The 24000-nt window shown below is 41.1% G+C and overlaps 1 protein-coding gene across 13 annotated transcripts in view; it reads left to right on the forward strand.

The window, feature by feature from the left end:
- Positions 1-24000, forward strand: part of LOC135107953 (slowpoke-binding protein-like) — a 99346-nt gene that overhangs the window by 26582 nt on the left and 48764 nt on the right. Inside the window, exon 1 of one of the 13 annotated variants that reach the window (XM_064018425.1) lies at positions 462-1191. The exons of the other annotated variants lie outside the window; for them this stretch is intronic. Within the exon in view, the coding sequence (XP_063874495.1) occupies positions 1121-1191 (71 nt within the window). The 5' untranslated portion in view covers positions 462-1120. Of the gene's footprint in view, positions 1-461; positions 1192-24000 lie in introns of those variants that run through there. 13 annotated transcript variants of the gene reach the window in all.

A 24000-nucleotide genomic window follows, 5' to 3' on the forward strand; every position in this document is an offset into this window, starting at 1 on the left:
GCCCGCGTTCTCAGACAAACACCCTCGTGAAATCTTCAATAGCCACTCCAGGAAGCGAAACTGAATCCTAAAGAAGGTCTCGCTGCCTCCTAGGACGACGAGGGCACCACAAAGACCTCCCCCCAGCCCCATCCGTGAACCACTCTGGCGAAACTCACGCCTCTTTACGCAAACTTAGTAAAGCGTAACATGTGGATTTCTTCAGGTGCAGTCACTCGTTGTGTCATCCGCCTTGTTTTGTGAGAGACGTATTGCCGCTGTGTTTCTCTCCACCGCCGCAGCCCACGCTCATGGCAATGCTCCCACCTGCCTTTGTTGCGCCTCGTTATTGTTCTGCTATCGGAGCCCACCAGGTGTTGACTACTGTGTTTCCTCCACTACTGCAGGAAAAGAGAAATATCTACTTCGTCTTTCCATTTCGAAGGATTTCATGCGATATCCTTCACTGACTCTAAGCAGAAGAGTTTTACCGATGCCACGGCAACTTAGAGGCGTCACGGTGTCCCCAGCAGGTTGATATCCCCAGTGCGTGAGAGGCAGGGGGAGGCAGCAGGAAGGGCCACAGGCAGGATTATCGCACACCGCCAGCCAACACGAGCAGCAGCACCCCGAGGCAGGACCAGCACCCGCCAAGCCTCCCCAGTGATGCTCCTGACCCGGGCCACGGCGGAGCTGTAGACATGTGCGCGGTGCCACGGCGACCCCTCCACTCAGGTTGCCCTCCTTCCTCCACCTGTCCTGAGCCGCCCGTGACACCCGATTCGAATTAGTGCTTACGTGTGTGTGTGTGTGTCTTAGTGTGTGTAAGAGTGTGTGTGTGTCCCGAGTGTATGTATATGTATAAAAGATTAAATGTGCATAGTGGTATGACTGGCTGTGGAGGTCTGTGCATCGTGTACCGTACTGTATGAATAGAAAAAAAAATATTAATGAATTACAAACTGATGAAGTGGTGTTGATCCACGTGGCGGTCCCCTCCCGGAGGCACAGTACTAGATGACATTGCGCCTCTCCTCCCGCTCCCCTCCTGCCGCTGCCGCTCACTCCCCCTGTTTCCCCGCGCTCCCCATTCCCTGTGGAGCCTTAGTCTGCAGCCCAGCCATGCCTTGAACGCTCTAAGATGCTCAGGCTCTCTGGATCCCCGAAGTCAACGTGGTCAAGGAAGCTTCAACACTTGCTGGCAATTGTAACGTAAGGAAAAATAATTCAGTTGTTAGTGTATTTCTCTCTCTCTCTCTCTCTCTCTCTCTCTCTCTCTCTCTCTCTCTCTCTCTCTCTCTCTCTCTCTCTCTCTCTCTCTCTCTCGTTCTCGCTTCATCAACCTCGCCATGTGCTTTAGTGTCTTGCCAAAAAGTGGGATATTGGTTTTTGTGAGGCTTTTGTTTGGACTGCAGTGTGTGTGTGTGTGTGTGTGTGTGTGTGTGTGTGTGTGTGTGTGTGTGTGTGTGTGTGTGTGTGAGCATTTTATTGTTTTTGAGCGGAATGTTTATTTTATTACACAGTTTCTCTCTCTCTCTCTCTCTCTCTCTCTCTCTCTCTCTCTCTCTCTCTCTCTCTCTCTCTCTCTCTCTCTCTCTCTCTCTCTCTCTCTCTCTCTCTCTCTCTCTCTCTCTCTTTAATATTTGCCTGCGAATGTGCTTCCTCGCTGGTGTGAAGGAGCATTTGTCGCAGAGCTTCACGCACACTCACGCATATGCAAACTTAATCCCCAGAGAGAGAGAGAGAGAGAGAGAGAGAGAGAGAGAGAGAGAGAGAGAGAGAGAGGTATCTTATATGACAAGAGAAGTGCCTTTGTCGTATCCACTTTGACAATACAAGTTTCGTCCTCGTGAAATTTGCACCTTTCAATCTCATCCACCACCACCACCACCACCACAACCATGACCTTTAGCACTGTAATTTCACATGTTCCCTCTACGCTCAGGTAGTGCAGGAAACACCGCTGTAGGCTTTAATTAGTCATCTTTAACCGACGTAGGACTGATGGGATGAGCTTAAAGGGTTGGGGAAGGGGAAGGGAGGGGAGGAGAGAGGGGTATAGTGTTGGTGGATGAAGGGAAGGGAAGGGGAAGATACTGTCAAGGGGAATGATATGGGAAAGGGTTTAAGTGTTGAAAGGAATTGTTTTTATCAATATTAGGATAATTTATAGGAAAGTTAATGTTTTTTCAACGAATTACTACTATTACTACTACTACTACTACTACTACTTTATTAGATATTGAAATGTTGAAAGTTTAGGAAGGATGATTAGGGTTTCGGCAGGTAGAGAGTGGGGGGATGTTTGGAAGGGGGACGGGGATGAATGAAGGGGTGAGTGAGGGGCGGACAGGTGTGCTGGTCTGGGTTACACCTGGTGATTAGTGTTTGTATTTGTCTTAATGGAAGTTTTTATTTGGCAATTATGATGTTTTTTTTTTCTGGGGTCATTTTGGTTGGGTATTAGTCTCTCTCTCTCTCTCTCTCTCTCTCTCTCTCTCTCTCTCTCTCTCTCTCTCTCTCTCTCTCTCTCTCTCTCTCTCTCTCTCTCTCTCTCTCTCGGGATCAAACAGTGATATTGCATTTTCCTCCATCATTAATTCCATCTAGTCGCCTGATTTTTATTTATCTTTTTCTCTCTTCCTTCTTTTTCCTTGTTTTCCTCATATCATCCTCTCTTCCTTTCATTGACCTTATTATGCACCTCGCTATCTCTTCTTCCTTGTTTTGTTTTCACCTCTGTCAGCATTATCTTCCTTTCATCTTCATTGTATTTCTGCATTTCCCCTTCCTTTTCTGTTTACTTTCCTTTTTCCCCCTTTTCTTTATTTTCTCATAACTCCTTACATTCCTTTCACCTACCTTATTTTGCTATATATCCTTCTTTGTTTTCATCCCCTTTCCTTTCATCTTCATTGTATTTCCGCATTCCCCCTTCCTCCTTTGTCTGCTCACCTTCCTCCTCTCTCTGACTCTCTTACCCCAATCCTCTCCTCTCCTCTCCGCAGTGCAAACCCCGCCTCTTGTAAACCACGCACTGCACTTCACACCTCGATACTTTGAGCGTACACTTTATGCCTGTCTCTCTCTCTCTCTCTCTCTCTCACCGTACCATGATTTTACCTCCTCCACCATTACCACTGAAAGAGAGAGAGAGAGAGGGAGAGGGAGAGGGAGTGGAGTGAACAGATGTGTAGTAAGATAGAAAAATTGATTGATAGAGAGACTGGTAGATGGAAAAGTAGATAAACAAACATGAAAACAGATTCAGAGGGAGGGAGAACGAGAGCATCCGAATATCCACCACATACTTTCCTACATTTTTCTTTTTTTTTTCTATTTTCTGCCTCTCTGTAAAGATACGCAAATTTGATTGGTCGCGGGAACTATTGGACGCTCCTGATTGGCTCGCGAGAAGGTCTTATGCCACTCGCCCCTGTCAATACTTCATCAGTGGGGAGAGAGAGAGAGAGAGAGAGAGAGAGAGAGAGAGAGAGAGAGAGAGAGAGAGAGAGAGAGAGAGAGAGAGAGAGAGAGAGGACCGTAAGTAATTATTTAAAAGGGTGAAAGGTAATGAGTGTGTGTGTGTGTGTGTGTGTGTGTGTGTGTGTGTGTGTGTGTGTGTGTGTGTGTGCTTGCGCGCATGCAGACATACATAAATATTCAATGATACATAAAAGAACGAACGATATTTTCATTCTTCATTGAGTAATAAATTGAAGTCTATAAAATTATTAACGAAAAAAGAAAATGAAAAAAAATCTGGAATTGGCTTTTTCAATTTTAATCTCAACTAGTGGCTAACATTAATATTAATCTTAAAGGCTTCTCTCTCTCTCTCTCTCTCTCTCTCTCTCTCTCTCTCTCTCTCTCTCTCTCTCTCTCTCTCTCTCTCTCTCTCTCTCTCTCTCTCTCTCTCTCTCTCTCGTCACCTTCCCCCTACACGTGATACCTGCTAATTAGTCCGTATTTCCTAAAAAGTTTAATCGTTCCTTTATCGCGTTCAGAGGTCAAATTATCATGTTCCTGCATTTTACTGGGTTTCTCTCTCTCTCTCTCTCTCTCTCTCTCTCTCTCTCTCTCTCTCTCTCTCTCTCTCTCTCTCTCTCTCTCTCTCTCTCTCTCTCTCTCTCTCTCTCTCTCTCTCTCTCTCTCATCTCATCTTTGCTCTAGTTTTTCCCAAAGTTTTCCCCTTACGGCATATTTCCCCCCTCTCTCCTTAGGTTTGTGGTGTCCTTGATGCATTCCCCCTCCCTCCCCTCACCCTCCCTCCCCCACCGTGTTGCAGTCATGGCCGTCAGTGACTTTTCCCCTCGCTGCCCCAACTTTCTTTCCGTCTCACCCTCCCTTCTTTCTTGACAAACTTATCCCGTGCTTGTGAATTCCCTTCCTCGTTTTCTCTACCCCTCTCTCATTTTTCTTCTCTTTTTTTTTATCTCTCTCTCTGTCTTTCTCCCTTTTGGTTCTTAAGCCAGTGAATCTAACTACTATTCTTTTTTTTTTCACTTTTTCTTTCGTTTCTCTTTCTTCTCTCTCTCTCCCTCTCTTCTTCCTTCCTTCCTTCTTGCAACACGTTACGACATGTTTGTGAGTGATGTGTCTCAGTAACTCAGGGAAACGGTATTGCTTAAAATGTCCTTGCCCAATCTCTCTCTCTCTCTCTCTCTCTCTCTCTCTCTCTCTCTCTCTCTCTCTCTCTCTCTCTCTCTCTCTCTCTCTCTCTCTCTCTCTCTCTCTAAGACCAAGCTTCACCTCACTGCTGTCATATCCACAACCCTCCTCCTCCTCCTCCTCCTCCTCCTCCTCCTCCTCCTCCCAATGAACCCAGCAGCAGGAGACTCGCGGCGAAAGGTCGAGGGTCGCGGTGGCCTGAGAGATGTCTCTTAACTAGGTTGTTTCTCGCTGCTGCTTGGCGCGCCTTGCCTGCTGGGGGCGTACAGGAACATAGGGAGATGGGGAGGGAAGTGCTAGGAGGCTGTGACTGACATAGGGAAATAGAAAGGGAAAAGGGTGTTGTGGGTATCCGACCGTCTTAGGAACAGAGGAGGATGGGCAGGCCTGTGGTGTGAGCGCGTGACGAAAATACGATGATAGGAAGGTTAGAGGGTACTGTGAGCTTGTGACTGTTTGAGGGACTGCCTTTGAGGACTAGAGGCACGTAGGGAGATGGAAAGGGAAGTGCTGTGAGGTCGTGACTGAGAAAGAAAGAAAAATATGACCGAGTATAGAAAGACAGTAAGGTTGGAGGGTGCTGTGAGCTTGTAACCACCTGAGGAACTGTTTTTTGGGGGGCTGCAAGAACATAGGGAGTTGGGGAGGGAAGTGCTGTGAGGCCATGACTGAGAAAAAAGAAAAATATGACCGAGTATGTAAAGATAGAAATAGGAGACGGTTCTGAGCTTGTGATCATCTGAGGAGTTCCTGCATGGGACTAAAAGAGCGCAGGCAGATGGGGAGGGAAGTACTCTGAGGGTGTAAATGAGAAGGATATAAAAACAGTAAGGTGTTAGGGTGTTTACAGCATGCGACCATCTGTGAGACTTGAGGAATACAGGGAGATGGGAAGGGCGGTGGTTTGAGGTTAGGGTTCGGAAGGATAGGAAAATAACAAATATTGGGGTGGTGACGTGAGGCTGTGACTGAGAAGAATAGGAAGATATGAAGGTAGGAGAGTACTAGAATGCTCTGATCTAAGAAACGTAGAGAACATATGGGATGAGTAAGGCCGATGCTATAGTTATGACTGAGAAGATAGGAAACTAGAAAATATTAGGATGGTACTGTGAGTCTGTATCCATCTGAGGAATTTTCTAACGTGGAAATACAGAAAAACGTGATTCAAAGACACATATTATTAAAAACCACATTCCCAGGAGATTCTTGCAGCGTAGAAAATTGTGGTACTTATTCAGAAAACTCTTAAGGGTGATTGTTTCTTGCAGGGTGTGGGTGGTGTGAGTGGGAGGAAAAATGCTGATGTGATAATCTAATCCGAGGGGCTTGCGGTGATAATGGAGGCGAAAATTATGCTCAAAATGTTAGCTGCTTAATATTTATTGTTTTGTGACGCCTTATACAAGTGTTCTCTCCCTTGGGTGTAGGAAAATAAGTAGAGGTAGAAGCCACACCCAATACTTTTCCCTCGTCTTCTCCTTCCAATCGCCGACGCCACACAAAGCGGTAAAATATAAAGTTTAGACGCGCCTCGTATATTTCTGAAAATGGTCAGAGAGGGAAAGTTTGGAATCGCCGAAGTATGAAAGGGTGAAGCTACAAATACCTTCCAAGATCCAGATAGTGTGACTCGTAACACCCTGACAGAGAGAGAGAGAGAGAGAGAGAGAGAGAGAGAGAGAGAGAGAGAGAGAGAGAGAGAGAGAGAGTTCAGTACTGAAAAGACTAAAAATTTATTTGACATTTTTGCATCGTTTACATAGACATACGCTCTCTCTCTCTCTCTCTCTCTCTCTCTCTCTCTCTCTCTCTCTCTCTCTCTCTCTCTCTCTCTCCTTTCTTCCTGCGTCTTATGGATTTTTCTTGCAATGGCTGAGTCTTTTATGCATGGCTCTTCAGTTTAATGTTTACCTAAGGCCCAGCAACCCCCACTTCGAGCCCCCCAAGCCCCAGCCCCTCCTAGTGTTCACATTCATAATCCTTCTTACTTCTCAGGCATTCTTCATCTCGCCCACCTCTTCTGCGGTACATTCTTGCCTTTATATCCTGCATCCCACCTTCCTCCTCTTTCATTTCCTCTGCGTTATTCTTCTTTCTTCCTACGCAATTTGTCTTTTTTTTTTTTTTTTTGGTTTTGCTGTTAAGAGACAAATGTAATTCCTCTTTAACTTCCTTCCTTATCTCCTTTTTTTTTTTTCTGTGTCCACTTTTCTCCCTCCTTCATTTTGTATTCCTTATGTTTCCCTTCCTATATTGTTTTGGTCCTTCTGTATTGTGTCTCTTGTTTTCTATCCTATTAACTGGCTTTCTATTTGTTGTAGGGGAAATTTTCTCTCTTTCTCTCCCATATCTTGTCCCTGTTTCTGCGTTTTCTTCCTCTATATTATTCTCTTCATTATCTCTCCCTCCCCACGTCATTTTGTCTCTCAGTATCGTCTCTTCTATTTGCTACACTATTAACAGCGCCCTCCTCTATGTAAAGATTTTGCCTCTTCTCTCGTGCTTCCCATCCTCCTTGTCCATCTCCTGTTCCTTATTTTTCCCTTCTGCCTCATTTCTCATTCACTATTGTCTTCTCCCTATTTGTGCTCCTATTAGAAATGTTTCCTTTATCTTCTCTCTTACCTTCCATCTTCCTCCTTCATTTCTTATTCCTTTTCTTTCCCTCTTCCGTCATTTGTCATTCAGTTTTGTCGTGTCTCTGTTTACCATCCTTTTAAATCAACCTCTGTGTAGAATTTTCCCTTGGTCTTCTCTTTTTTACCTTCCATTTTTCCTCTTCATTTCCCAGCCCTTATCTTTCCCTCTTGCGTGATTTGTCATTCAGTATTGCCTTGCCTCTATTTGCCATCCTATTAACAGTCAGATCCAATTCCCAGCTGTAAAATCCTCTCTCCTTCATCTCCTGTCTCTCCAGCATCTCTCCCTCCTCCGTCTCTTGTCTCTCTTAGCCCTCTCATTGCGCCTCTTAATTCCCAAACGCACTCCATCTCCTCCCCTCCCTAACGCCCGCTCCTCCATCTCGCGCCCCACACCACTTCCAATGCCATTCCTTATCACTCCCAGGTCTGTCCTTCAGTCCCCCTCCATCCTCTTACATTCCCACAGCACTCCACTTCATCTCTCTCTCTCTCTCTCTCTCTCTCTCTCTCTCTCTCTCTCTCTCTCTCTCTCTCTCTCTCTCTCTCTCGCCATTACAGTCGAAAGGAGAGGTACTGGTGTGTTCTGCTAGATAGATTCCTTTCGCCTCGTCTCCCTTGGGTGTGTGCCTCGCTCCGCCTCGTGTTGCGGCGCCCCGGGGGTCTGCGGCGCCTTTCACTTTGTACTGGGAATCTTCGTTTTTTTTGTGGGGCGAATTGCCTGTTCATGTCTTCCCGTTTTCTCGTCTTCCGTTTGTAAATTACTTGGGATACTGTCCTGGTTTTCTTTTTGTGTGTGTGTGTGTGTGTGTGTTGTGGCGAGTGCTTCCTCTCTCTCTCTCTCTCTCTCTCTCTCTCTCTCTCTCTCTCTCTCTCTCTCTCTCTCTCTCTCTCTCTCTCTCTCTCTCTCTCTCTCTCTCTCTCTCTCTCTCTCTCTCTATACTCTTTTACACTGTCAGAATAGATTAACTTTAATGTTTTCATACGCACGTCGCTACGAAAAGCCCATAAATATGAACAGAACGTTAAAAAGATGTATATAAGACCTTCCATTTCCCTGATAGATTGCTGGTGTGCCTGTAAATAACACCAGTTAGTCATAATTACCTGTAAAAAACACCTGTCTGCACCCCCATCCTCCCGCTACACACACACGGTAAAAGTAGAGGACACGAACAAACAGCAGCAATCCACTTAATGAAGGAAAAAACTGTAATTAAAACAAACGACGCTACTCAGGAGGGTCTTCCAGCTGCCCTCCTGCTGCAGTGGAAATGCTCAAATGCTCCGAGTCTTTATGCTCCGTTCGTTGCTCTTAGAGTCAAAGGAATGATTACTTCAGATGAAAATCACATAGAGCGGAGGCATTAGACAGAGTGGTGGAGAGAGAAAGGGAAAAGAAGAAGACAGTGATGACAAAGAGAATGAAGAGAAAGGAAACATGAAAACAAGCAAATGAAGTTCAGATATAACAGATGAAATAGACGCAATAGTGGAGAAGGAAAATGAAGAAGAAGAAGAAGAAGAAGAAGAAGAAGACAATGGTGAGAATGAGAAAGAGGAAATAGGAAAAACAAGCGAATGATTATCTCAAATGAGGATTACACATAACGGGAATTGGACACGATGGAGGAGAAAGATGAAGAAAAAGACGATAATGATGATGATGAGAAGAAAGAAAAAACGGGAAAACAGGAAGATATCTCTCGCAGATGCAAAAATAACATTACATAGAAGTACATAAGAGAAGAGGAAGAAAAATACAACAACAAGAACTACTGCAGAAGGAAAAAGAAAACAAGAATAACAAAAGGACAAGGAAAAAACAAAACAAAAACAAGACTAAAGATTACAAGAGAAAAATGGGAAACATAACAGTAACAACATTTCGAGGTGTAAAGTTAAAATTCAGGCATGAACATTAAAAAGGAGGAAGAAAAGTAAGACGATAACAAGGATTAGGATGCAGAGAGGAAGACAGGAAGGAGAATTAGAGCAAGGAAGGAGTAAAGCAGGTAAAAAAAAAAACAGGTATTTTCAGGTGTAAAGTTAAATTGAAGGAACGTGAGAAGAGGAGGAGGAAGAGGAGGAGGAGAAGGTAGAGGAGGATAAGGAGTTGGTTTGATGGGAAGAAGAAGAAGAAAAATGTTGGTATGAGATTGAAGGTTCGTGAGAAAAGAGGAGAAGGAGAAAGAGGAGGTAGAGGAAGAGGACAAGAATGGTTGTTGTTGTTGTTGTAGTTTGTGATTCATTAGTTTAGTCTCTACATTAATAATACGCTTTTTTATTAGTATAGTAGTAGTAGTAGTACTAGTAGTAGTAGTAGAAGTAGTAGTAGTTTTTCATTCATAATTTTTAATCTCTACATTCATATTACAATTTTTTTTTATTTCATCAGTATTTAGGTATCCATTTTGTTTATTTATTTGTTTATTTATTTATTTATTTATTTATTTATTTATTCATTTATTTATTTACTTAATTATTTGCATGTCATATCCATTCCTCTGCTAATGAAAGTACATTTTTTTACTGCGTGATTGTCGTGCATGAAGCTTATGTGCATGACTTCATTAGGGAAAGTGTGTGTGTGTGTGTGTGTGTGTGTGTGTGTGTGTTAACCAGTGAGCGTGTGTGCGTGTTTTGGTGTATACATGAAAGGGTGTGGTCAGTAATTAGGGAAAGTGAACAGGTATAACATCAGGTACACACACACACACACACACACACACACACACACACACACACACACACACACACACACACACACACACACACACACACACACACACACACACACACACACACACACACACACACACACACACACACACACACACACACACACAATTTAATCATCAAGGCCAGGATGGAACTAAAAGCTACATGATGTCACGAAGTAGCAGGTGATGTTCCTCTGTCATGCACGTCACAGGTAAACAGGTGGGAGTGAGTCTCTCTCTCTCTCTCTCTCTCTCTCTCTCTCTCTCTCTCTCTCTCTCTCTCTCTCTCTCTCTCTCTCTCTCTCTCTCTCTCTCTCTCTCTCTCTCTCTCTCTCTCTTACTCACACTTCAGCTCAAACTCACTAATTCATTTCTTGCCTGACTCATAACTTTACCCCTTCTCCTCCTCCTGCTCATTACGGCTTTAGAAATTATCATTCATCCCAAAAACCACGAACTTATGTAATTAGTAGCGTGGAATCAACCATTGTAAATTAATAAAAATATGTACCATCTCGTCAATTTATCATCCAACTTTACAAATGTTTCTCTCCCTAACTCATCTGTTAAAATACAAGGAGACGTTCCCAGTTACTCATCCTCATTACTAATTCTGCAGTTCTGAGTCATGATCTGCGTCTTTCGCCTCTCCCTTCCATTAAGTGATTTTAGTCAGGAATCAGTGGGTTTTTCTGTGACATGACTCGAGTTTGTGTTGTTTTTACTTCTTTGCATCCGGATGTATGTGTAAAAATAGAAGAACGTAGGAGAGAAGGAGATGAAAAGAAAGACAAAGACTGCAGGCGGCCATTTCATCTACACAGCTTATGGTATTTCCTCTAGTGTTGCTATTTTGAGGAGGGAAAACTTAAATTGACGATTACGTTATTTCAATGGAGTTATTAAGCGTAGCCCTTCACATTCTTCTCTTCATGTTATAGAAACTTCTTATTTTGTATCTTCATTGTCTATAACGTCCTGAAAAGAAAATAGCGAGCAATGTATAAGATGTACCGAGGTAAAGGTTGAGTTGTTTTGAAGAATTCTTTACTCCCTCGTTTTGTGTGGCGGGGAGGCTGGGAAGTTCAAACTGAGTGGGAATTGATGAGACGGACGAACGGGATCGATTGCGGAACGACCTTAGTCTGGCGAGATTGGTTTCGGATACGTTTGTGGACGTCTGGAATTGATTTGAATGACTCCCCGTGTAAGGCTTATATTGTGTTTTCTGGACAACCTCGCCACCCACAGGTATACACACACACACACACACACACACACACACACACACAGAGAGAGGAGAGAGAGAGAGAGAGAGAGAGAGAGAGAGAAGAGAGAGAGAGAGAGAGAGAGAGAGAGAGAGAGAGAGATGCACGCCGCCTGCACCTGTGCGACGCAGAGGCCATGGAGGAAGAGGAGGATGAGAAGATGAATAGATAGTGGAAAGGGAAGCACTGAAAAATAAATCACTCAAGCTGAAAAGAAAAAAAAAAGAAGATAAAGACGAAAATGAAATCAGAGCGTAATGGAAAAGATAAATAAAAAAACGAAAATAGAAGCATGCGAAAAGAGGCGAAAATAAAATGAATGAAGATGCTTATTTTTTTTTGGTATGTGTTTGTGTGAGGAGCTCCCTTGAAATTAATTAAAAACCTTCCTTTCACCCCACGAGTAATGATGGAAATGCGTCTTTATTGAAATACTAGACGTGTGATGCTTAATTGCCACACTGACGGATGTTGACGTCTGTATTGCTCCAAATATTACGAATATGTGCATGGATCTTTAGGTGTAGTGAATATTGACTTTGTTATTCATCATGTGTGTTCTTTAACTGGGCCATTGAGTGTGTGGTTTGTGTATTTTCTTTGTATTGGTCCTGGTCAGTAAGATCTATTTACGTATCCCTTTAAAATACAGTAGATCTATCTATTAGCGTGTATCTATCTATCATCAAGCATCAGTAAATTATTTGAAGTCAGTACATATTGCATAGGAAGACTGGTAAAGGGTATGAACAAGTAACTAACCAGTAAATTGAAATAGAAAGCCTTTGAATTCCACTGCTCTCGCCAAAGAAAGGAGAAAAAGACTGGAGAAGAACCGAGCAAGTTTACTATTGAGGTTATCCTGTCACATCTTTCATATACACTTGTCATTATGCTACACTGGTGCACCTTTTTTTTTTTCTACAATTAAAGTGATAAGATATATTTACACTAACATTATCTTCATACAGTAGTGAATAATGCATTTTTTTTTTATCATATTTTACTAGCATTCTTTCTATTGTGCTAAAAATAATACATATACCTGGGCTAAATTTCCTTCCATACAATGCTGAAATATTTATACTTGTACTAACATTCCTTTCATGCAGTGCTAAATATACTTAATCCGACATTCTTCTCGTACCAGCCTCACTCCATACTAACATTCCTCTCATACAGTGGAACTAACATTACTCTCATACCAGATTCATTCCTCACTACCCTTCTATTAATACAGCGCCAAATATACCAACACTTCCTTACTGGCATTCCTCTCACGCAGTGCTAAACATACCAACATTCCTCTCATACCAGATTCACCCCTCACACACCTCTCCTCACCTGCAATATTTACATACACCCTCCCACGAACACCCTAATTACATCAGCTTAAGAACACCTGCATTCTTTACCTAGCGTGTGTTAAATAATCCCAAATACCCACTTTAGTCTGCAAATTATCATCCAGGTGTGCACTTATCCCATACCTGTGAGCACACCTGCAGCGCCGCGATACTCCTGCAGCCTCGTGACACACCTGCGCCGCGCCATCACGAGGCTGAGAAGTGAGAGCGGACCACGCCACAGGACGATAACGGGAGGGGGTCAGTTGTGGCGCAATCAATATAACGAATAGAAGTGCCTGCATGCCCTTCATATTCTCTCTCTCTCTCTCTCTCTCTCTCTCTCTCTCTCTCTCTCCTCTCTCTTCTCTCTCTCCTCTCTCTCTCTCTCTCTCCTCTCTCTCTCGTGGAAATAGCGTCAGGATACACTCACTGTTTACTCCCTCATGACCGCCGTTTGTTTCCATTCTCCTCGCCGCGTCCTCGGGCCAGACAAGGGGCCACGGTGCTATTTATATTTATTACCCCTCGTCTACGTATCTGCTTACCCTGAACTGATGTGATGGGGTAAGTGGCGCAGGAAAGCTAGAATGTAAACTTGTCTATTTTCTTCGTATTGTCCCTTTTCTTTCATTGTTTTATTTATTTTTTTCTTGTATTGTCCATATTTTTGTTTTTTTCAGTTGTCAGTGATTTGGATTAGTCTGTTTTTTTCTTTTTTTTTTCTTCTTCACTATTATCGAGTTTTCATTTTGTTCATATCCTTATATTTGTTATTTATTTTTATTGTAACAGCTACTTTTTTTTTATCACTGTCTATCTCTATTTCTGAATACATACTGGTTTATTCCTCTTCCTATACTCTCTCCCTTTTTTTTTTCACTATTCCCCGTTGGAGCTGTATTGTTTATAGTCTTCTTAATTTTTTACTGCAATGTGTCTCCTTTTTTATCACTCTCCATCTCCATTCCTCAGTGTTTCGTTATTAAAGTTTGGTCTCATCTGGGAAATGTTCAGCTGGAAATGTAAAGTGCTTGTAAAACTTGTTATTGTACCTCGTTTTTTTTTGTTCTCTCTCTCTCTCTGTGTGTGTGTGTGTGTGTGTGTGTGTGTGTGTGTGTGTGTGTGTGTGTGTGTGTGTGTGTGTGTGTGTGTGTATGATGTTATTACGACCGAGTGTTACAAGGGAAGAATGATGTTGGCTGCGGCGATGCGGGCGTTAGTGGGGAGACAGAAAACGGAGTGGTGGTTTTACTGTACTTTCATGAATATCCGTAGCTAGATAGGATGATACGTGGCGGTAATGGGGAAAGAAATAGGACGTTGTTTGTATCATGGATGGATAGACAGGTACGTAGACAGGTGAATAGGTAATTAAGGTAGAAAGTAGGGATGCCAGGAAAGAGAGAGGAGAGAGAGAGAGAGAGAGAGAGAGAGAGAGAGAGAGAGAGAGAGAGAGAGAGAGAGAGAGAGAGAGAGAGAGAGAGAGAGAGAGAGAGAAGCAATTTCCTCCATCATACCTCCTCCCTCACCCCCACTTGTGTCATCCTCCCTCCCTCCCTCCCCCTTCCTTCCCCCCCCTCCCCCTTCCCTTTCCCTCGTTCCCCCTACCCCCCCCCAACTCCGTCCATTGCCATTACCCCGCGCCCGTCTCGGCTTCCTCGCGTGGCCATTTTTATTTACCTTTATTTTTAAAGGGCTTAGGGAGTGACAGGGGCGGGGGGTGGCAGGGGGAGAAGTGGGGGAGTTTGGTGGGAGGGTAGGCGGTGCTCGACCTTGCATCTGTCGGCCTGGCAAGATTTGCTTCCCCCGTTTTTCCTCCCTTCCCTTCCTTCCTTTCTCTTTTTCTTTTTTTTTTTTTTCGTGTGTTCCTCTATTTCAATATCTCCTTTTTCTTTGTTCTTGTTCCCTCACCTTTAATTTTTGTTCTTTTCCACCTCTATTTTTTTCCCGTTTTGTTTTGTTTCCTTCTTCCTCCTTTCCTCTCTCACCTCCACTTTATCTTTTTTTCTCCTGTTTAATTTTTCTTCACTTTTCTCTCATTTCTTCTCTTTTTCTTTTCTCCTTTCCTCTCTTTCTTTTCTTATTTTCGTTTTTTCCTTCACTCTCCGCTATTATCTTTTTTCACTTTCCTTCTCTCATATCTCCATTTCCAATCATTCATCGATTTTTTACTTCTTTCCTATTCCCGTCCTCTTCATTTTTATCTTTACCTTCCCTCCCTTCATTCGTTTTTTTTTTCTGTATATTTTTTCCTTCCTCTCCTTTCCTGTCAATACCTTCTTTCCTTTATTTATTTGTTTTTTTTCCCCATTTGTCTGCATTCGTTTTGGTACAGCGTGAAATGTTTGGATTGTTAGTGTCGCTTAATTATGAGTGTGTTGCGTCCTTGTGTTACTCAGAGATGTTAAAGGCTTTTTTGTAGTGTTCTGGGTGTTGCAAGGGAGTTTAGTCATTTTTTCTATCTTATTTATTAGTTATTTTGTTTTGTACTGCGTGGTGTGTTTGGGTAGCAAGGCATCTATCTTCCATTTTCTGTTTTCAAAGCCTTTCCCAGCGATATGCATCAATTCTCGACATTGAAAGGAATGTATGAAGTCTTTATAAGTGTCTAAAAGAAAGAAATGGATTACAAGAACAGATATTTGCAATTTCTGTCCAGTGTAATTGTTTGGCTATAGAACAAAGGAAATGTCTCAGGGGTTTCTGATTAAGGAAAGATGTGGCAGGTAGCAATGAAAGGGATAATTAATGTTGTGGATCTAGACTGGTTTTCCGACACGCTTTGGACTCTCATTAAGGCATTCCAACCCACAGAGATGATTAGTCGAGTTCCCAAGGGTGTTTTCCTAATGAAGATACAAAATTCTCGTAAAAACTATCAAGAGAATAATGGAAAATGTTCTTAAAAGCACTAAATAGCTTCCACTGCAATCTTTTATAAGTACTTGAGATAAAACGCAGGAATGTTTGTGAATGCGGTGACTATTTCGTTAATAAGATAGTGGCATGGAGCGCAGAGAGGCGAGGCATTAAATACGTGAGTCTGTCCTTGTTGTCCTTGCTGATAATGACCGAAGGGACCGTGTTCTTAAAACTTCCACCGTCATACCACAACTTTTAATAGGCTGTAGTAAGAAGGTATTGTAGTTTTCAAGTTTCTCCATAATTTCAAGGAATATTTAACAAGGATTCTGCATCATCAATGGAAAAAATACCCATTAGAACTCTATTTATCATCTCCTTGGTTTGATGCAGGAAGATATTGTAATGTTCAAGTCTTTTTATAATTGTAGCTATGTTTTAACCAGAATTCTAAATCATCAATGGAAAAAAAATCATTACCCATCCCCCCAAAAAAAAAATCTAACTTTTTATAATCATCTTTACGAGAACCAAGAGTGATACTGGAGATTATTGTACCTTTCAAGTCATCCTAATTCAAATGACGGTTTAACAAGAATTCTACATCACAAATAAAAAAAAAAATATTACAAATCAAAAAAAAAAAAAAAAAAACTTTAAAAACCAACCAAACAAGAACCAAGAGAGTTTAAAGACAGTGGTCCAGGAAGTCAGTTTGGGGGGAAGGGGTGTCATGGACGTCTTGTATTGGATGCGAGGGGTGACTGAGGTATAGTAAAGCCAGGAGGTGAACGGACGCTGGCCATGTGTGTGAAGGCTGGGAGGTAAAAATGCGCAGCTGGAAGGATTAAAGGGCATGCGTCGCGTGTGTTTCAGTGTCAGGGGAGGGTTTAGGATCACCCGAGAAATTGGTGGAAGGGAGTTGTATATTTTCCTATCGATCGATGATGTAAATATTGGTCTGTGTATATGCGGGTGTGTATATTGCTTGTATTTATTATGTGACAGTGATCTTGAGTGACTGGAAGCCTGAATTTTTTAGCATTACTGATGTTTTAATGTTATTTTTTTTATTTTATTATTTCTTTTGTTTATTTATTTGTTATTATTTTTTTATGATATACTTATGCAGTGGATTCTTCATTTTTTGTATAGTTATTAGTGTTGAATTGTAATATACCGCATGATTCTTTTGCTAAAATTATTATTATTATTATTATCATTATTATTATTATCAAATGTGCTGTAGGTGTGGATATATTAAGAGGAGTATATTCTAAGGAATTCTGGATCTCAGTAATGCACCCTCCCACGTAAAGGAAGCAGGTAATTTTGCGTAAATATTTATAGCGAATCGAACTGAGTCATAAGTGCATTGAAAATCATTTTATTAAACTGTCTTTTTTATATATATTTTACAGACAAAATAAATAATAAGTAAAGTCATGAGAAGCATATTAGAAAAAAGAACAATAGATTTTTAGTGTTTTAGTTTAGTGGGAAGATAACCAGTCGAGTAGCTAATGGATGAAGCCATAATAGATGCATTCAAGATTGAACTGTTATGAGGGAAATAAACTAATAGTGACTAATTATAGAAGAGGAAATAAAGTCCATTCTAAACAAATCAGTTCTCGAGACAAAAATAAAATGCATGTGACAAATGATGAAAGAGAAATTTAAATCCATTAAAAAAAGTAATTCTGTAGAAAATTATACAATGCTAGTGACTGATTATCAAAATTAATTGAAATGTATTCAAAACAAGTAAATTTGAACAAGAAAAATACAATGCTTGCGACAGATTATGAATGAGAAAATTACACGCATTCAGAACAAATAAATCATGAATAAAATTACATTACTAGCGACAAATTATGGAAGGAGAAATTTAAATGCATTCAAAACAAAAATAATACTGTTAAAAGAAAAAAAGATGCTCGTGACAAATCATGAAGCAAAAAACTGTGAACATTCAACACAAATTAATCATGGAAAGAGAGAAAAAGAAAAGAAAAAAAAAAGATGGTGGTTAATTATAATAAAGAAAATGGGGCGTAATGGCTGCAAGTCAAATTCAGCAGCGACAAGACTGGCCCGGGTAGTTTTTCCTTGCGTGATGTAAACAAACCTGAGCGTGACGTGTCCCTCGGCGGAGATTAAAGACGATCGGCTAATGAGAAATGGCCAACTTAAAGAGAATAGAACCATTACATGACTTATGGTTCAGGTGCTCTCTCTCTCTCTCTCTCTCTCTCTCTCTCTCTCTCTCTCTCTCTCTCTCTCTCTCTCTCTCTCTCTCTCTCTCTCTCTCTCTCTCTCTAAGCAGATTTATAGGTTATTAAAGTTTTTTTTGTGTTTTTGTATTAACTATTTTAAGTCTCTCTCTCTCTCTCCTCTCTCTCTCTCTCTCTCTCTCTCTCTCTCTCTCTCTCTCTCTCCTCTCTCTCTCTCTCTCTCTCTCTCTCTCTCTCTCTCTCTCTCTCTCGCTGGGAATGTAACAATTTTTTTCCCTCCCACATTTAAAAGCAACGCTTCCCATGTTCCAATTAAAACACAAAAAGAGAAAAAAATAAAATAAAATAAGGAAAACAAAAACAAATATTGGGAAGGATTTTTTATTTTATTTTATTACTTACATTTTTACTTTTTTTTTTTTTTTTTTTTTTTGGTAGGGGTCTTACTCTGATATTCCCGACAATTCCTTTCAATATATCGGTTTTAAGAATGAGATGTATGTAAGTGGAAATGTCTTGCTATCCCCCCTTCACTCTCCCTCCCTCCCTCCCTTTCCCTCTCCCTCTCTCTCTCCGGAATTTTTAAAGCTGCTGTCTTAATATCTGGTTATGAGGGAGTAATTCTAGGGGAGACGAGGGAGAATAACTGAGAGGGGAAGGATAGGGAGGAGGAGGAGGAGGGAGCTTTATGTGATGGTACAGGACGGATGAAAGGGAGAGTTGGGGAAGGAAGGAAGGAAGGAAGGAAAGAAGGAAGGAGAGGAGATAGAATGTCTTGAGCCGAGGGAAGCTTAATTGAGAGAGAGAGAGAGAGAGAGAGAGAGAGAGAGAGAGAGAGAGAGAGAGAGAGAGAGAGAGAGAGAGAGAGAGAGAGAGAGTAATGGAAAGCCAGAAGAGTGTGTGCACGGCAGAAATATTGGATGAAGGAGGAGAAAGAAAAGGAAGTAGATAATGACAGGAAAAAGGAAAGAGATGAGAAGATGAAAAAAAAAAAAGATGATAGAAGACAGAAAAAATATGTACAAAAAGAAAAAAAAAGCAGAGGAGATAAAAAAAAAAAAAGGCAGGAAGAAGACGCAGAGATGAATAAAAGATGAGGAAAAGAGAAGCATATGAAAAGGAAACCAGTCCAAAAAATAAGGAATAAGATAAAATAGAAAAAAAAAAGAAGAAAACTCGGAATCTGCGGAGGCGAATAGGGAAGATGAAAATTTAATAATACGAAAGAAGACAAAAAACACATAAAAAAAAGAAAATCACTCCAAAACTAAAGAATAAAAATAGAAATAAGAGAAAATGGAGAAAGAGAAGATAAGACGAAACGAGAGAAGACGAAAATAGATAAAAAAAAATATGATGAAAAAGAATATAGAGATGAAAAAGGAAGATGATAAATTGAATAAGATAAGGAGGCATGAGAGAGAGAGAGAGAGAGAGAGAGAGAGAGAGAGAGAGAGAGAGAGAGAGGAGAGAGAGAGAGAGAGAGAGAGGAGAGAGAGAGAGAGAGAGAGAACAATAACACCATGAGAGAAATTTACTATGAAACAGGGCAATTACGAAGGACATGAATCAAAGAGCAATTAGAGGCGATAGTTAGTAGGCACCAATAATATACGTGGACAGAAACGAGACAGAGACACAGACAGACAGACAGATACAACACGCGCAAAACAAGACCAGAAGACAAAATAAACGTGAAAAAAAAGAAAAAAAAAGAGATAAGTTTGAAGGAAAGGAAGATAAAAAAATATAAGAGAACAAAAACAAAACACTACCGAAATTAAAAAAAAAGAAGAAAAACGAAAGACTGTAAGGAAAGAAAGATAGAAAAGACTTAGAAATGAGGCAAATGAAGAATACGAACAAGCACGGAAATATAAAGAAAAAGAAGAAAAGAGAAATTAGGAAAAAAGAAAGATAAAAAAGAAATAGACAGAATCGGTACAGAGGCAGGGAAGGAAAAGGAAAATAAACACGCGACCGAAAGAAAATAAAAATAAAAAAAATAGAGAAAGTAGAAGGAAAGAAAAATAAAAAAAAAGAGAGATAAAGATGAGACACAGGACAGAAGTGAAAACACGAGGACAATCGTGAATAAAAAAAAGAATAGACAAAGATAAGAAAAAAAGATAAAAAAGAGACATAGATACACAGAAGCGAAACAAAACAATAAGGAATAAAAAAAAAAAGCAAGAAGAATAGAGGAATATAAGAAACTCCCACACCAAAAAAAAAATTGAAACAGAACAGAAATAAAAAAAAAAACAAATCATAATGAAAACCTAGAAAAAGAAAATAAAATATGAGGGACTAAGATAAAAATGCTACAGGTAAAGGAAATTTGGCCGGTGAAAAGTGAGGGGGGACGAGATATATGAGCGGGGAAAAGGCGAACATGAAGGAAGAGAGAGAAAGAGAGAAAGAAAAAAAAAATCCTTGTCGTGGAAAAATGGAAAATTTGATGAAGCGTAAGAGCGAAATTCGAAGGAAAGGTGGAAAGCAGTGAGGAAAAAGTGGGAAAAATGAGATGAATTGGATGAATATAGATCAGTGTTCACGTTATTTATCGAAACACAACACTGACAGCAACATGGCGGGGGGGAAGATGGATGATGTGGAACCCGTGGTGGTAAATGGAAGGAAAACAGGGAAGGAGAGAAAAGTTGAAAAGAATAATATTAAATGTAGGGTAAATGGTAACTGGAAGGAAAATGGGAAAGAGAGAAAAGGGAGAGAAAAGTTGAAGAGAATGATATTGAATGCAGGGAATGATAGAGGGTATTTTTAACTCCGAATACTTAGAAATTTTTAATAATACGTCAGCGAAAGGATACGAGAAAAGAATGTGAAGGAGAAACTGAAAAATTTACGTAGATGAATGTAAGGATATTTGACAAACTACATAGAGTAAGAAGAGCAACAACAACAACAACAACAACAACAACAACAATAATTTGGAATACTCTGAAAACTTATGGTATTGCAGCGTGGAAAGAAAACAAGAAGAGGATGTTGAGAGGAAGATTAAAGGAAAAAATGTGTAGCTGAAAAGTTGTAAGTATATGAACCTTGGGCGAAGGCGTAACATTAATATAGAATGTAATAGAAACAAAAGGTTTAAAAATGCAGCTGCAGATCTTTTCGTTCATCAGTACAAAGGCAAAATTACAGAAATATATGACTCTTACAAACAAAGCACGATAAAGGGATGGTAAGAAAATTAGAACGCAGTGTTAAATTAAATAATAAAAATCCATAACAATTTAAAAGTAGAAAAAAGTAAATAATAACAAAACTAACTAAAAAAACAATAAATGACAAAAAGAAAATGAACGAAAACTTACCAGCAGAATAAAACTAATAAAAAAAAGTAAAAGAAAGAAAATATGAACAAAGAAACCCTCTCAAAAAAAAAAAAGAAAGAAAAGAACCACAACGACACCAACGACAAACGAGGGAGCGAAACGAACTAATTAGCACAAAACAAATGGCATCACGAGGAGCATTGGAACCCATCTGACTCCGTGTCACTTAGAGAGATAAAAAACCAGAACCTATTTGACGGTCCCGACTTGTAATGAGATGATGGAGGAGGACGCAGAGGAGGGAAAAAAAAAGAGAAGAGGAGAAGTGGAGGGAGCAGGTTAGGGATAAAAAAGAGGAGGAAGACAAGGAGAGGAGGAGAAGGGAGCAGACTAGAGAAGAAGAAGGGAATGGAAGAGAATGAGAGGTGGACGAAAGAGAGAAGGTTTGAAAGAAGGGAAGGGAAGAGAAAGGAAGGAAGAGGGAGAAGGTTAGGGAAGAAAGAAGGGAAGGGGAGAGAAAGAGAGGTGGAGGAGGGAGAAGGTCAGGGAGAAAGGAAAGGAAGGAAGGAAAAGAAAAGGAGGTAAGGAGATAAAGGAGAAAGAGGGTTAGGAAGCATGAATAGAAAGGAAAAGAAAGAGAGGTAAAAGAGGAAAAAAGAAAAGAGAGGAAAAGAAAGGGGGTGCAGGAAACAGGCCAGGAAGGAATGAAGGTAGGAAGGAACAGAAAAGAATGGAAGGTGAAGGAAAGGAAGAGGAAGAGGAAGAGGAAGAGAGGGAAGCTATTAATTGCAAGAAGAGGAAACAGAGGAAAGAAAAGAAAAAAAAAACAAGGAAGAAAGAAGAAGAAGAGTAGGAGGAGGAGGAGGAGGAGGAGGTGGAGGAGGAGGAGGAGGAGGAGGAGGAGGAGACGACTGGAGAACATAAAGAAAACGAGTAATAGAGGAGGAGGGGGAGGAAGATGAAGACAAAAATGACAAGGAGGAGGACAACGAAAAAGATGGAGACGATAGGAAGGAAGAAGAGGAGGAGGAAAAAGAGAGATGCAAGAAAAATAAAAAGGAAAAAGGAATAAGGAAAAAAAGGCAAGAAAAATAAAAAGGAAAAGGAATAAGGAAAAAAAGGCAAGAGAGAGAGAGAGAGAGAGAGAGAGAGAGAGAGAGAGAGAGAGAGAGAGAGAGAGAGAGAGAGAGAGAGAGAGAGAGACTTGGTGACTTCTTTGCAAGTTAAAAATGACAAAGAAAGGAGTTGAAAAAAATAAAGTACAGGAGGTCATATGGTGGTTATCTTCCTCCTGTTTTAAATTTACTTCCCTAACTTTCCTCTCTCTCTCTCTCTCTCTCTCTCTCTCTCTCTCTCTCTCTCTCTCTCTCTCTCTCTCTCTCTCTCTCTCTCTCTCTCTCTCTCTCTCTCTCTCTCTCAACATTCTCCTAATGCCTAATTTCCATCAGTGTAATTTTTCTATTTATTTTTTCTTACCTTTCTTTTTTCCTTATTCTTTTTCTTCATCGCTGTTTTTTTTCTTCTTATTCTGCTACTCTTCCTTCACCTCTTTTTCCGTCCTATCACCTTTTCTTTCTTTCCTCTCACCTTTATCACCTGTTTCTTTTCCTTTCCTCCAGTAATCTCTCCCTTTCTCCCTCCCTCCCCCTTTCTTTCCCATTCCTTCCACGAACACCATCCGTTCTTTACCTCCCCCTCCCTCCCTTTCTAAACAGCCAAGCCATCCCTCAACAAGTTATTGCTTCGTCAGGTCTAGTTAAGCTTGTTAGGGATGCTGAGGTGCCCATTAGTAAGCCTCAAGTACAGGTGGGGCCATCAGACAAAGGTGAGACCAGGTAAAGGTGTGTTTATTGCGTGGGGAGCGGGTGAGAGGAGACGGTGGTGGTGGTGGTGGTGGTGGTGGTGGTAGTAGTAGTGGTGGTTAGGATAAGACACAGCAGGAAGAAGAGGAAAGTGAGGACAAGAAGGAAAACTAAAAGGAATAGTGAAGGAAGGAAAGGAGGTGGAGGAAAAATAGAAAGAGAAGAAGAGGAGGAGGAGAAGGAGGATGAAGAAGAGCAGAAGGAAGACGAAAAATAGGAGGAATAGTGGTGAAGGAAGAACAACAGGAGGAGGTGGAGTAAAGGTAGGAAGAAAAGCAGAAGAGGAGAAGAAGGAAAATAAAGAAGAGGTGGAAGGGGAGAAAAAAAAGGAAAGGAGAAAAGGAGGAGGAAAAGGAAAGTAGAAAGAGGAGTAGAGGAGGAAGAATAGGAAGAAGAAGAAGAGGAGGAGGAGGAGGAGGAGGAGGAATAATAGAAGGAAAACCAGTCAAGCGTACGGAAAACAAATTCATAGATAAATAACGAGAGAGAGAGAGAGAGAGAGAGAGAGAGAGAGAGAGAGAGAGAGAGAGAGAGAGAGAGAGAGAGAGAGAGAGAGAGAGAGAGACCTCGTTCGTTCTTTTCTATCTTAAATAATTTTCCTCCCTCTCCGTTCCTACTATCATTCTTTTCTTCCGCTATCTCTCCTAATCTTCATCTCTTTAGCAGCCATTTATCTACTTTCTCTCTCTCTCTCTCTCTCTCTCTCTCTCTCTCTCTCTCTCTCTCTCTCTCTCTCTCTCTCTCTCTCTCTCTCTCTCTCTCTCTCTCTCTCTCTCTCTCTCTCTCATTATTATTCTACTTCTAAACCGCTCACTAACTCCTTAAAGCAAAGTTTTCCCAAAAATAAATGGATTCTCTCTCTCTCTCTCTCTCTCTCTCTCTCTCTCTCTCTCTCTCTCTCTCTCTCTCTCTCTCTCTCTCTCTCTCTCTCTCTGCTTCCGGTTCTTCGGTCTTGCTCTCACTTGCTCTGCCTTTTTTCCTTCCTTCTTTCCTCCTCCTCCTCCTCCTCCTCCTCCTCCTCCTCCTCCTCCTCCTCCTCCTCCTCCTCCTCCTCCTCCTCCTCCTCCTCCTCTCCTTCGGTCAGGGAAGATATGGTTGGAAG

Source organism: Scylla paramamosain, chromosome 16, assembly GCF_035594125.1.
Source record: "Scylla paramamosain isolate STU-SP2022 chromosome 16, ASM3559412v1, whole genome shotgun sequence".
Taxonomy (NCBI): Eukaryota; Metazoa; Arthropoda; class Malacostraca; order Decapoda; family Portunidae; genus Scylla; species Scylla paramamosain.